Below are 14,046 nucleotides of genomic sequence, written 5' to 3'. Positions count from 1 at the left end.
TTAGAATTCCTTCAGTGCAAACCACAAAATATTGCGTCAGCTTTAGAGGGAAGAATCTGATTTTCCAGCTCAAAATTTCATCAGCGATTGCAAAATTGCACATGAAATATGATATCATTAGTTTATGCAAAGAATATGGTGGCGACTGAGTGGTTGGAACAGGACGTGTTCAGCAAGGTGCTCAAATGCTTCACTTCAGGTAGCTGTGGTGGAGTTACAAGATGATAGCATTTATTGTATTTGAGTTTTTCAGGGGCAGATCCTAGCTTCATGTAAGGGGGTCCAGGGGCATCCACCCCCACCGCCCCACCTCAGAAATTTTTAAGACATTCTAAAGTAATCTGAGAAGCTAAATACGGACTCTCTTTTTATTTTAAACACTGGAAATTTTCTAATTTTGCACATAGCAGCGTTATTCTGTCAGCCTCTATTTATACGAGACCCTTCCCATGGTTTCACCTTTTGTCAGTGGCCTGTGGGGAGGGGATTTTTGCAAACCTCCAACCCCCCTTCCTCATTCGTCCCCAGACCTAGGGCTGTTACAATAGCAACATTTGAAAATGCTGATTTCCATAGTATATGTTGAACTGCAGGTTTTTCATTTGTCCATCACAATTTGTGTAAATTAATGAGAAGAACACGGTGTTGCAGAGTTTTCTAGAATACATACCAGAACCTTGTTTTCATATGTCCTTGATCTTCTCAGTGCGATCTCAGATCTCCACCATCACCATGGCGGCATTTAACACCACAGTGGCGTCCTTCAACGTGGGCTATGCTGACTTCTTCACCGAACACATGAAGAAGCTGTGCAACCCCGTGGCCGTCCCTGAGATCCCCGTGGAGCCGCTAGCATGCGCTAACCTGCCGCGCAGCTTCACGGATTCCTGCATTAACTACTCATGCCTGGAGGAAGGGGAGAACATCGAGGGAACTAATAACTTTGTGTTGAAGAACGGCATGTTGGACCTCACAGTGAGTGAAGGCAACAACTTACATCAAAATTGGTGGACCTTTAAGAACACAAAGACATTTTACACAACTGCAGGCAAACTGACTTTTTCTTGTTAAACGCCATTGGACCACCAAAGAGAACGTTGTCATTTTGCTTGACTTTTTGTCCCTAGATTTGTCACATTTGTCCCTAGATTTGTCATGGGGAGCTGATGGTCTAGTGGTTAAGCGTTGGGCTTGAGACCAGAGGATCATTGGTTGAAATCCCAGCCTGACCGGAAAATCACTAAGGCAAGGTCCTTAATCCCCTAGTTGCTCCCATTGTGTAGTGAGCACCTTGTATGGCAGCACCCTGACATCGGGGTGAATGTGAGGCATTATTGTAAAGCGCTTTGAGCATCTGATGCAGGTGGAAAAGCGTGATATAAATGCAAACCATTTATCATTATTACTGATCAGCTGTTTGACAAGCTGGCCTGTTTTTTCCCCTGAGCTGATTCACTGGTATCAGTTATTATTTGGTAACTGGGAGCCCCCACACTTGAAACCTTCTCTCTATTATCAGATGCAACCACGCCAATACCTCTGGCCACCAAAAAATGAAGCCACCTGGAAAAAGAAAAAGTTGCAGTTCCTTGAATGGCCACTTGAGGCTGGCTCCAAAAACGAGTAGAAGCCCATGTTAAAATGTCCAACTTTAGAGGAGAAATTAAAGTTTTCAGCCTGGTACAAAAAACAGTTATGAGCTCTACAGCTACGTTTCACCTCCATGACAAATGTACACCGGTGAATTTTGTTTAGGACTCAGTTAGTTATAAATAATTAAAGGTGTGGTCGACTTAAGTGACAACTAATATGTGCCGCTGAGGCAAGTCAGAGCACTGCAACCACAGCCCTGCGAGCCGTGGCTGCTAGCTATTGTGGTTGACTGTGGCCGTACTTCCTTAGTTTTTGATTACAAATAATATGGCTTGTTCTACAGTTAATTTTAAGTAGTCTGTGCTCCAGTATTTCCACTGAGTGAAATTTTTGCGTTATTTAATTTTACATGTTGGTGGCATTAGCACTTTTAGTAGCTATCAGGGGAAATAAGCTGGTCATAATTTTTAATACCCGTACATAATCCAACGTCATGAAAACCCCAGCTCAGTCCCTGAAAATATGATTTAATAAAATACCTGAACCAAGGTTTGTCCTATTTAGCTTGTTCCAATGATAGGGTGTTCGAGCTTCATTCAGTTTATTTCAATTTATTTTGTTTATATAGCACCAAATCACAATAAAAGATGCCTCAAGGTGCTTCACACAAGTAAGGTCTAATCTTACCAACCCCTAGAGGAAGCACACAGGCGACAGTGGTAAGGAAAAACTTCCTCTGATGATGTTGAGGAAGAAACCTCAAGCAGACCAGACTCAAAGAGGCGACCCCACTGCTTAGGCTATTCTACCAAAAAGGTTTACAATACAGAACACAATAACAATTGAAGAGAATTCATTCATCTTGTCCAGGTCATGCAAGGTCTTGCTCTAGCTCCACCTCTTTATGAACTTAGGGGTTGACTGGGAAATACTTGGCGTTAGCGCTGCCAACATGGCAACATCCAGAGCAGCACTGTTTGAGCTTCAAAACAGATCTTCCAGGTCTTTTCAGAAACCCTATGGGTGACATTACAGAGGGAATGTCTAGTATACATACAGTCTATGGATACACCAGAGTAATGACCAGCATACTTCGATTGTGACCATTAGAGGGCGCTGCAGAAACACTGACACAGTTGTCCAACAAAAGAGTCAACAAAAGCTGTAAACATTTGATTTGTTTTTGGTTTAAATTCGTATGATACTTGGTGATTCTTGCTTTTTCAGTGGCTAAATTAATTTTCTTTTGCAGCATTGCCATCAGATCAACATTAATATCAGATTTCACACAATTTCATTTTCTTGTACTGTAAGCAACAAGACATTCTGTTTGCTTAGTTTGAACCCAAAATCATGTACAAAAATTAAACATTTTTTCTTGAAAATGTTTCTCTCAAAATCAGGATTAACACCTTCAATATACATGATATTTTTAGGGTTTGCCTTGCAAAGCATGGTGGCCATGTACCCCCCCCCCTCCCCCCAGGCTGCCCACATATTTAGGAAATGTATGATCAGAATGAACATCCTGTCTGTTTATAATAAATTCATCTCTCTTCTAATCATTAATGGTTATGTATGTGACCCCACAAATCACAGAGACTTTTTGACTTGCAGCCTTTAATAATACACACAACAATAATAACTTATCAATCAATCAATCAATTTTTTTTTATATAGCGCCAAATCACAACAAACAGTTGCCCCAAGGCGCTTTATATTGTAAGGCAAGGCCATACAATAATTATGTAAAACCCCAACGGTCAAAACGACCCCCTGTGAGCAAGCACTTGGCTACAGTGGGAAGGAAAAACTCCCTTTTAACAGGAAGAAACCTCCAGCAGAACCAGGCTCAGGGAGGGGCAGTCTTCTGCTGGGACTGGTTGGGGCTGAGGGAGAGAACCAGGAAAAAGACATGCTGTGGAGGGGAGCAGAGATCGATCACTAATGATTAAATGCAGAGTGGTGCATACAGAGGAAAAAGAGAAAGAAACAGTGCATCATGGGAACCCCCAGCAGTCTACGTCTATAGCAGCATAACTAAGGGATGGTTTAGGGTCACCTGATCCAGCTCTAACTATAAGCTTTAGCAAAAAGGAAAGTTTTAAGCCTAATCTTAAAAGTAGAGAGGGTGTCTGTCTCCCTGATCTGAATTGGGAGCTGGTTCCACAGGAGAGGAGCCTGAAAGCTGAAGGCTCTGCCTCCCATTCTACTCTTACAAACCCTAGGAACTACAAGTAAGCCTGCAGTCTGAGAGCGAAGCGCTCTATTGGGGTGATATGGTACTACGAGGTCCCCAAGATAAGATGGGACCCGATTATTCAAAACCTTATAAGTAAGAAGAAGAATTTTAAATTCTATTCTAGAATTAACAGGAAGCCAATGAAGAGAGGCCAATATGGGTGAGATATGCTCTCTCCTTCTAGTCCCCGTCAGTACTCTAGCTGCAGCATTTTGAATTAACTGAAGGCTTTTTAGGGAACTTTTAGGACAACCTGATAATAATGAATTACAATAGTCCAGCCTAGAGGAAATAAATGCATGAATTAGTTTTTCAGCATCACTCTGAGACAAGACCTTTCTGATTTTAGAGATATTGCGTAAATGCAAAAAAGCAGTCCTACATATTTGTTTAATATGCGCTTTGAATGACATATCCTGATCAAAAATGACTCCAAGATTTCTCACAGTATTACTAGAGGTCAGGGTAATGCCATCCAGAGTAAGGATCTGGTTAGACACCATGTTTCTAAGATTTGTGGGGCCAAGTACAATAACTTCAGATTTATCTGAGTTTAAAAGCAGGAAATTAGAGGTCATCCATGTCTTTATGTCTGTAAGACAATCCTGCAGTTTAGCTAATTGGTGTGTGTCCTCTGGCTTCATGGATAGATAAAGCTGGGTATCATCTGCGTAACAATGAAAATTTAAGCAATACCGTCTAATAATACTGCCTAAGGGAAGCATGTATAAAGTGAATAAAATTGGTCCTAGCACAGAACCTTGTGGAACTCCATAATTAACTTTAGTCTGTGAAGAAGATTCCCCATTTACATGAACAAATTGTAATCTATTAGACAAATATGATTCAAACCACCGCAGCGCAGTGCCTTTAATACCTATGGCATGCTCTAATCTCTGTAATAAAATTTTATGGTCAACAGTATCAAAAGCAGCACTGAGGTCTAACAGAACAAGCACAGAGATGAGTCCACTGTCCGAGGCCATAAGAAGATCATTTATAACCTTCACTAATGCTGTTTCTGTACTATGATGAATTCTAAAACCTGACTGAAACTCTTCAAATAGACCATTCCTCTGCAGATGATCAGTTAGCTGTTTTACAACTACCCTTTCAAGAATTTTTGAGAGAAAAGGAAGGTTGGAGATTGGCCTATAATTAGCTAAGATAGCTGGGTCAAGTGATGGCTTTTTAAGTAATGGTTTAATTACTGCCACCTTAAAAGCCTGTGGTACATAGCCAACTAACAAAGATAGATTGATCATATTTAAGATCGAAGCATTAAATAATGGTAGGGCTTCCTTGAGCAGCCTGGTAGGAATGGGGTCTAATAAACATGTTGATGGTTTGGATGAAGTAACTAATGAAAATAACTCAGACAGAACAATCGGAGAGAAAGAGTCTAACCAAATACCGGCATCACTGAAAGCAGCCAAAGATAACGATACGTCTTTGGGATGGTTATGAGTAATTTTTTCTCTAATAGTTAAAATTTTGTTAGCAAAGAAAGTCATGAAGTCATTACTAGTTAAAGTTAATGGAATATTCAGCTCAATAGAGCTCTGACTCTTTGTCAGCCTGGCTACAGTGCTGAAAAGAAACCTGGGGTTGTTCTTATTTTCTTCAATTAGTGATGAGTAGAAAGATGTCCTAGCTTTACGGAGGGCTTTTTTATAGAGCAACAGACTCTTTTTCCAGGCTAAGTGAAGATCTTCTAAATTAGTGAGACGCCATTTCCTCTCCAACTTACGGGTTATCTGCTTTAAGCTACGAGTTTGTGAGTTATACCACGGAGTCAGACACTTCTGATTTAAAGCTCTCTTTTTCAGAGGAGCTACAGCATCCAAAGTTGTCTTCAATGAGGATGTAAAACTATTGACAAGATACTCTATCTCCCTTACAGAGTTTAGGTAGCTACTCTGCACTGTGTTGGTATATGGCATTAGAGAACATAAAGAAGGAATCATATCCTTAAACCTAGTTACAGCGCTTTCTGAAAGACTTCTAGTGTAATGAAACTTATTCCCCACTGCTGGGTAGTCCATCAGAGTAAATGTAAATGTTATTAAGAAATGATCAGACAGAAGGGAGTTTTCAGGGAATACTGTTAAGTCTTCTATTTCCATACCATAAGTCAGAACAAGATCTAAGATATGATTAAAGTGGTGGGTGGACTCATTTACTTTTTGAGCAAAGCCAATAGAGTCTAATAATAGATTAAATGCAGTGTTGAGGCTGTCATTCTCAGCATCTGTGTGGATGTTAAAATCGCCCACTATAATTATCTTATCTGAGCTAAGCACTAAGTCAGACAAAAGGTCTGAAAATTCACAGAGAAACTCACAGTAACGACCAGGTGGACGATAGATAATAACAAATAAAACTGGTTTTTGGGACTTCCAATTTGGATGGACAAGACTAAGAGACAAGCTTTCAAATGAATTAAAGCTCTGTCTGGGTTTTTGATTAATTAATAAGCTGGAATGGAAGATTGCTGCTAATCCTCCGCCCCGGCCCGTGCTACGAGCATTCTGACAGTTAGTGTGACTCGGGGGTGTTGACTCATTTAAACTAACATATTCATCCTGCTGTAACCAGGTTTCTGTTAGGCAGAATAAATCAATATGTTGATCAATTATTATATCATTTACCAACAGGGACTTAGAAGAGAGAGACCTAATGTTTAATAGACCACATTTAACTGTTTTAGTCTGTGGTGCAGTTGAAGGTGCTATATTATTTTTTCTTTTTGAATTTTTATGCTTAAATAGATTTTTGCTGGTTATTGGTGGTCTGGGACTTATGGGTGCAGGACTTTAACAACATAAATACAATGTGCTCCACAAAATTCAATGCAATTTTAAAAGAAGAAACAATAAATAAGAAATAGTAAAATAGCAAAAGAAAGTCCCTTTGGGTGCTCCCTGTCAGGTGTGGCACAAACCATATGGACACAAATGCAAGCTCACAAGACTGATAAAGTTCAAATGGCTTAATAACAGGCAGGGGTTCGGTACATGTGTGGTCCAGCAGCGAGGCAAAGGTAGCAAAAAGGCGAGAGGCTGGGACATGGTATAATACACAGGCACAGGTCAAAAAACATGGTGTAAGGGCTATCAGAGGCAAGGCAAAATCAAGGTCAAAAAACGAGGCAGAGTCAAAATACATGCAGGCAAAAACAGAGCAAGGAACAGGGCTGGAAAGTGACACAAACTCAACAACCTGGCAGTGAGACTGTGAGGACTTAAATAACTGGTGGTGTAATTAGAGGAACAAGATGCAGGTGTCAGTGAAAGTTCTGGAAGGGGGCGTGACCGGGGAAGACAAAGACTGTGCACAGTGCAAGATAGTGAAGGCAGGAAAATACAGAGTGGAGTGGTGAAAGAGACAAAGACACGTGAGCAGGTGCAAGAGCGGAAGTGGATGAAAACACAGAGCAGAAAGAATCATAGTGAGAGTGACGAAGACACAAGGGCTGGTGCAGGGGCAGTCAAATAAGAAGGGCACAAACTGAGAACAAAGATAAATCAGAGACCAAGGACAGAATGCAAAACAACTGACAGGGAATGAACTAAGCATGAACATGTGAACTGAAAAGTGAATCATCAGAATAAGAACAAATCTAAGACAGAAACAAATCATGACTGAAGGAAGAAATAAAAGATAACCAGGTGTCAAAACAACCTATATGCAAACAGAGACTAAACAAACCCAGTGACTACAAAATAATGTAATAAATAAAATAAGATAACAGAAAATGAATGGAACAAAATCAGATAAGCAACACTGAAAATAATAATAAAAACCTGTGACTAAAGCATAATACAATAAATGTGATAAACACAATTAAACTAAGACTGGAATGAGTAAGTGACCAAGAGTAAACAAATACAAGGATGATGAACAGAAACAAAACCAATAATAACATGAACATGACCATGACAGACAAGACAAGACATGAATAAAATCACTGAAGGCTCGGAGCATGAGAACAGGAAGAGGTCCAGAACTATAACAACTGGCCCTAAAGGGCTGGATCATGACACTCCCTTGTTTTTTCACTCGGGGTCACAACACCAAATCGAAGGTGGATCTGCATGTTGAATTAGCACAAGTTTTACGTCGGATGCCTTTCCTGACACAACTCCATATTACATGGAGAAATGTGGCAGGGGTGGGGTTTGAACCAGGAACCTTCCACACTGAAGCAAACTACAATATTATAATGCAGTAGCTAAAACAATACTAACTAAAGTCCACATCAAATCAAATCAAAAGATTTCAGAACAAATGTGCAAAAGCAAGAAAATTCAACAACTTGTTTGTGGGCACACAGCAGACCAGACCTGTGTCCCTGCAGGGTGCGGGGCAGCTCATATGGCTCAGCCGTATCAGCTGGTGTGCCTCCTATTTGCATGGAGTGACATAAAAAAATATATATACCAGCTCAGTTCTTGCAGGGCTGCACGTTCACCAACCTGTTCTTTTGTCTTTTTATCTTTAATTTTTTTGAAGTGTAAAAGCACCTTGATGCTTTACCGCCATCCATCCATTTTCTTCCGCTTTATCCGGGGGCAGGGGTGGTGGCCAAGTGGTTAATGTGCTTGGTTTCAGTGCAGAAGGCTCCAGGTTCAAATCCCACCCCTGCCACATTTCTCCATGCAATGTGGAGTTGCGTCAGGAAGGGCATCCGGCGTAAAACCTGTGCCAGTTCAACATGCAGATCCACCTTGGATTTGCTGTGGCGACCCCGAGTGCAAACAAGGGAGCAGCCGAAGGGACTTACTGCTCTGAGTCGGATCGCAGGGGCAGCAGCTCAAGCAAAGCTGCCCAGACCTCCCGATTTTCCCCACTTCAATCACCAGTAATGTTGTCAGTAGGGATCCAAACCCAAGTTCATATCGGTACATCTCATGGTTTTTGTCTCAATCTTGAAGACTCCTGAAAAAATCCATCTTCGGTCTGTTTTCCTGTCTACCAGGCCGTCCTGCAGGCACTCTATGCCGTCCTCAGCCATGACATCAGCTCCAGGGTCTGTGACGTGGCTCTCAACATCATCGATTGCCTCCTCCAGCTCGGCGTGGTGCCCGGCATGGGCAAGAAGCTGTCCAAGCCTGATAACAAGGAAAACCAGGAAGCACAAGCCAAAGACCCAGTCGGTCAGGGCCTTGGAGGCGGAGCCCAGGGAGGCGGCTCCATCACAGGGTTGGGAGGAGGTGGTAATGGAGGTGGAGATGGAGGTGGGGGAGGAAGTGGTGGGGGAAGTGGGCAGGGGAGTAAGGACGATGTGAAGAATAACAAGGATAATGACAAGAAGGTGTGTAGAAGCAGAGCACACTGTTCGATTCTTAAAACAGAATATCTCAATGTTTTTCTTTTTCTGTGAACAGGAGGACGGTTCCATCATCAGCACCCACCGCCTGGCTCTGACCATGCTCATAAAGATTGTCAAGTCTCTGGGATGTGCGTATGGCTGCGGTGAGGGACACCGGGGCCTCTCGGGTGATCGCCTTCGAATGCAGGTCAGACTCCGTAACACTGCAGAGCGCGTGCAGCTTTCAGGAGCCCTCAGAGTCCTTTATGATGTCTGATATGTATTCATATCTCTGAATTATTTACGCTATTCCTCCGTTGGACTAATAAAACTTTAATGAAACTGAAATAAATATCCCACACGGGTGCTGCAAGGCCTAAACGTTTGTAACTTCATCGATGTAATGCAGAAGTAGCCGTGACTCTATTTTTAATCCATCAATATTTTCCATTATTAGAATCTTCGTAACAACAAAACTGACAAAAATGATGCAGCCTGTGGAAAAAAAAATCACTTGCAAATTTACTCACTGGCTTTTCTTCTTCTTCTTCTTCTTCTTTGCATTTTATTACAATTTATGCATTTGAATGTCTGCATAATTGATTTTTCTCATTCGTATAAATGAAGCCAGTTCAAGTAATATGTTGGAGTACCTGATCATTTAAATTGATCTACAATGGGATTTGTTAATCCCAACACAAATCATATGCAATAAATCAATTCCAGTATGTTATAGATAAATTTAAACACACTTATACTCTTCAACTTGCTCAGTTAGGGGACACTTGTAATGCACCATTTTCATCATTTTGGGATAAATACAGTCTGCAATTGTCACCAAACCTATGCTGAAAAAAGTATTCAAATTCACTACAAAGGCTCAACCTACCCGGATCCTCTCACAGGGAAAGCGAGGTTAGACCATGAACTTTGGGCTTCACCTTGCTCCCACATGCAAAAGTATGGTGGCAGAAGTTCTCCCCTGGAGGGCAAAAAAAATGAGCCAGTGACACCCGAGGCCACAAAGTGCAAATTCTTTTGAGAACCTTATCCCAGCTCAGAGAGAAGTATTAACCAAGGGGTGAAATTTTGACTGTCACACCCAAACAAGTTCCAATAGTGGATTTTCTTGGAGCCAAAGAGTCTACCATCCAAATAACAAAATCCCAGAGGCAGAAGTCCAACAACTTTGAGTTGAAGTCGTTACGGCACAAAACCTCCAGTCCAAAATTGTCACCTTCCAACCTCACCGTGCAGGAGATAAGGGCTGTCACAGTTATTACAGAAGACATCATTTCACTGCACCTTCACAAAACCTACAGTAGATGAAACTACAGCAGTGCTTTCAGCCAGTAGGACAGATGCATGGCTGTCCCATTATTCTCTATACATTATAACGCCAAGTTGGTTGTTGGATCACGCCATCGATGTCAACGTTTAATGACACATGGCTCCCCAGACCAATACAGAGCCACATTAACTCTCTGGCCTCCAACACTGCAGAGCACCTCACCACCATCTTAACGCCAATGCTTGGACATATGGAACATCACAATTTAGAATCCAGAAGAGTTTGTTTCAAAAGCTGGATAGTTGCAGTTAGATGGGACCATGGTATCCTTTGGTACCACATCATTGCCATCATATGCACCACTGATGCCATAAGTCAAGAGAAGGATTACAAACAATGAGACCTTAAATCCCTGATCCAGCCACGACCCAGACCAGACAAGCTCTTGGACTTGTACAGTTATACTGTTACACATCGTTATTATTATTTTGACATTAAAATACTAGTGATTTTTGTCAGAGGTGTGGTTTTAGAAGAAATTTAACATGTGGTTTACTAAAGTTTTTGAATCATATAGATCTGTTCTTGTAGTTGTTTTTAAGCGTTCTTTCAATCAATCAATCAATCAATCAATCAATCAATCAATCAATACTTTATTTGTCATTGTCATAATAACACAATTATAAATAATGAGATATTGTTAAACATTCAAAGTAGTACAGGGACCTGCAGTCATACAGGTCTCTGTACGACTGCAGCAGGAGCTTGGTTCGCATTGCCGGTAGTAAGTCAAGCCTGTTTCCAGTGCACATCGGCCAGGGCTGCCCTTTGTCACTGGTTCTGTTCATTACCTTTATGGACAGAATTTGTAGGCGCAGTCAGGATGTAGAGGGAATCTGGTTTGGGAACCACAGAATCCCATCTCTGCTGTTTGCGGACGACGTGGTTCTGTTGGCTTTGTCAAATCAGGACCTTCAACGTGCACTAGAGCGGTTTGCAGCCGAGTGTGAAGCGTCCAGGATGAAAATCAGCACCTCCAAATCCGAGGCCATGATTCTCGACCGGAAAAAGGTGCTTTGCCCCCTTCAGGTCCATGGAGTGTCCTTGCCTCAAGTGGAGCAGTTTAAGTATCTCAGGGTCTTGTTCCCGAGAGAGGGACAGATGGAGAGTGAGATTGAAAGATGGATCGATGCAGCGTCTGCAGTGATGCTGTCGCTGTATCGGAACGTCGTGGTGAAGACAGAGTTGAGCAAGGGGGCAAAGCTCTTGATTTACCAATCGATACATGTTTCAACCCTCACCTATGGTCATGAGATTTGGCTCATGACCAAAAGAACAAGATGGCGAGTACAAGCGGCCGAGATGAGTTTCCTCCGCAGGGTGGCTGCGCGCTCCCTTACACATAGGGTGAGGAGCTCGGAGTCGAGCCGCTGCTCCTCCACGTCGAAAGGATCCAGCTGAGGTGGCTTGGGCATCTTTTTCGGGTGCCCCTGGCCACCTTGTTGGAAAGGTGTTCTGGGCATGTCCCATTGGGAGGAGGCCCCAGAGAAGACCCAGGACACGCTGGAGGGACTACGTCTTGCAGTTGGCTTGGGAATGCCTCGGGGTTCCCCCGGAGGAGCTGAGGGAGGTGTGTGTGGATCAGGAGGTCTGGGCGGCTTTGCTTGAGCTGCTGCCCCCGCGACCCGAACCTCGGATGAAGCGGAAGAAAATGGATGGATGGATGGATATTCAGCTATATCAGATATAAAAATTTGGCAACATTTTTAACTGCTGTATTTTCCACATGAGCAAAGCAGCCTGGGAAGTTTGTTTTAGGCCCTTCTTTTTGCTGTCTATCATTCTCCAGGCTCAGAACTGTCTAACCAGTCTGTACAAGCTCGACAAGCTGCAGTTCCGGCAAACGATGCGAGAGTACGTCAGCAAGGACTCCCTCAACAACATTGTGGACTTTCTTCACGCCCTGCTGGGCTTCTGCATGGAACCCATCACTGACAGTAAGTATGGAATGCATTTTACATGAGTTTTATACGTGCACACACACTGATGATAAGCATACGCATTCAATGATTTAATAATGATTTCAATTCAGAAATCTAATATGATGCTACATGATAAAGTAATAAAAGTTTTTTAAAAAGCCAGCAAACACTATGATACTGTGTGATTGACAAAGCTGAATTGTACTTTCGCTGTCTCACTCTGCACTTTGCATTCCAGCACTATCTCTGTTGATATATCTGTTTCCCCTCCTTCCAGGGAAGTTCTCGAAGGACAGTTCAGACATGCGTTCCCATGATGCTTCACTTTATTCCAATGATGTGTCACCATTACTATAGGTTGGTAAATGCGGAAAGGAAGGTTTTGAATTTTACCGTAACTGAGCTCTTGAGTCAAAAGAGTTCAAGATAACAATACTATGAAACCTGGGTTCACCATCCACACACTGGTAATTATCTAAGTCAGGTGTGCTCAGCCAATCAGTAGGAAGGAAACACCACACCTGACTAATCAGTTGTGGTTGTAGTAGGTACACATGGAAAACATGCAGGTCAGGTGGTGTCCAGTAACAGTAGCAATTTTTGTGTCAAAAACCCCAACTCTTTCCTCATGAAGCAGCACTTGTCGGGGTGGAGCTTCAGACCTGCTGCTGCTATCCTCTGTAGAACCCAGTGCAGGGCCCCCCAAGGCTGCCTGGAAGGAACTTCCATGGACCAGGATATCATCCAAGTAGACAAGACATTCCTGTCAAGGGATCTCAGCCAACACCTTTTCCATGAGTCTTTCAAACATGGCATTGCACAGGCCAGAGCACAGGACTCGAAACTGCCACAACCCTCTGCCGGTACAGAAAGCAGTCTTTGGTCTGGCTTCAGGGCTTCAGGGCACCTGCCAATACCCACTGCATAGGTCCAAAGAGGAGAACCAGGACAAGCCAGACATCATGTCCAGGGACTCGTCAGTGCAGAGCAGTGGGCACGAGTCTTTCTTGGTCACACCGTTTAGTGGTCTTAAGTTGACACAGAACCTCATCTTTGAACTGTTCCTATTATTGACTATTACAACCCCTGAGGCCCATGGGCTGTCATATGACTCAATGATGCCAGCTTTCAGTATTTCGTCAATTGCATGGGGGCATGTCTTGATGGGCCATGCATGACCAGTGTCAATTTCGTGCTGTTCCAGGTGTGTCAGGCCTACTTCCTTCTCTGCCAGGCGAAAATGTCCTTGTGTTCAAACAACACCTGCCACAGCTCTTCCTGCTGTCTGGTTTCTAAGTGATCACAGTTACGTTTCCATACCCCTCTTACTGCTGCCAATCTGTCTACCTCATCCTGCTGGGGCCTGCTGATCCTAGGCAGGAGGCTGTATGTCAGTTGGAGTATGAGGAGGATGTAGGAGGAGGATCTTGGAGCGGGGAGTCCCTCTAATGTTACGCATCTTTTGCTCTTGAGGTTGGTGGGTGTAGTCTTGGTGTCTATATGTGGAGCACCATGTCAACCATGAGACCCTCTGGGAAGGCCAGCATGCTCTTTTCCAGATCTAACACACAGTGGACGGCCCAGAGGAAGTCCAGTCCTAATATGCAGGGGTCCTGCATTGCTG

General features: G+C 42.9%; 1 protein-coding gene across 15 annotated transcripts in view; it reads left to right on the top strand.

The window, feature by feature from the left end:
* The window catches only part of LOC117517476 (protein unc-80 homolog), a 162,615-nt gene that overhangs the window by 22,363 nt on the left and 126,206 nt on the right, over positions 1-14,046 (top strand). For all 15 annotated transcript variants that reach the window (XM_034178607.1, XM_034178599.1, XM_034178615.1 and 12 more), the window contains exons 12-15: positions 707-975; positions 8,817-9,152; positions 9,226-9,357; positions 12,290-12,437. In XM_034178607.1, coding sequence (XP_034034498.1) covers positions 707-975; positions 8,817-9,152; positions 9,226-9,357; positions 12,290-12,437 — 885 coding nt within the window. The remainder of the gene's footprint in view (positions 1-706; positions 976-8,816; positions 9,153-9,225; positions 9,358-12,289; positions 12,438-14,046) is intronic.

Source organism: Thalassophryne amazonica, chromosome 1 (assembly GCF_902500255.1).
Source record: "Thalassophryne amazonica chromosome 1, fThaAma1.1, whole genome shotgun sequence".
Taxonomy (NCBI): Eukaryota; Metazoa; Chordata; class Actinopteri; order Batrachoidiformes; family Batrachoididae; genus Thalassophryne; species Thalassophryne amazonica.
Note: the sequence above shows the minus strand (reverse complement) of the source record. Positions and strands in the feature narration are given on the sequence as shown.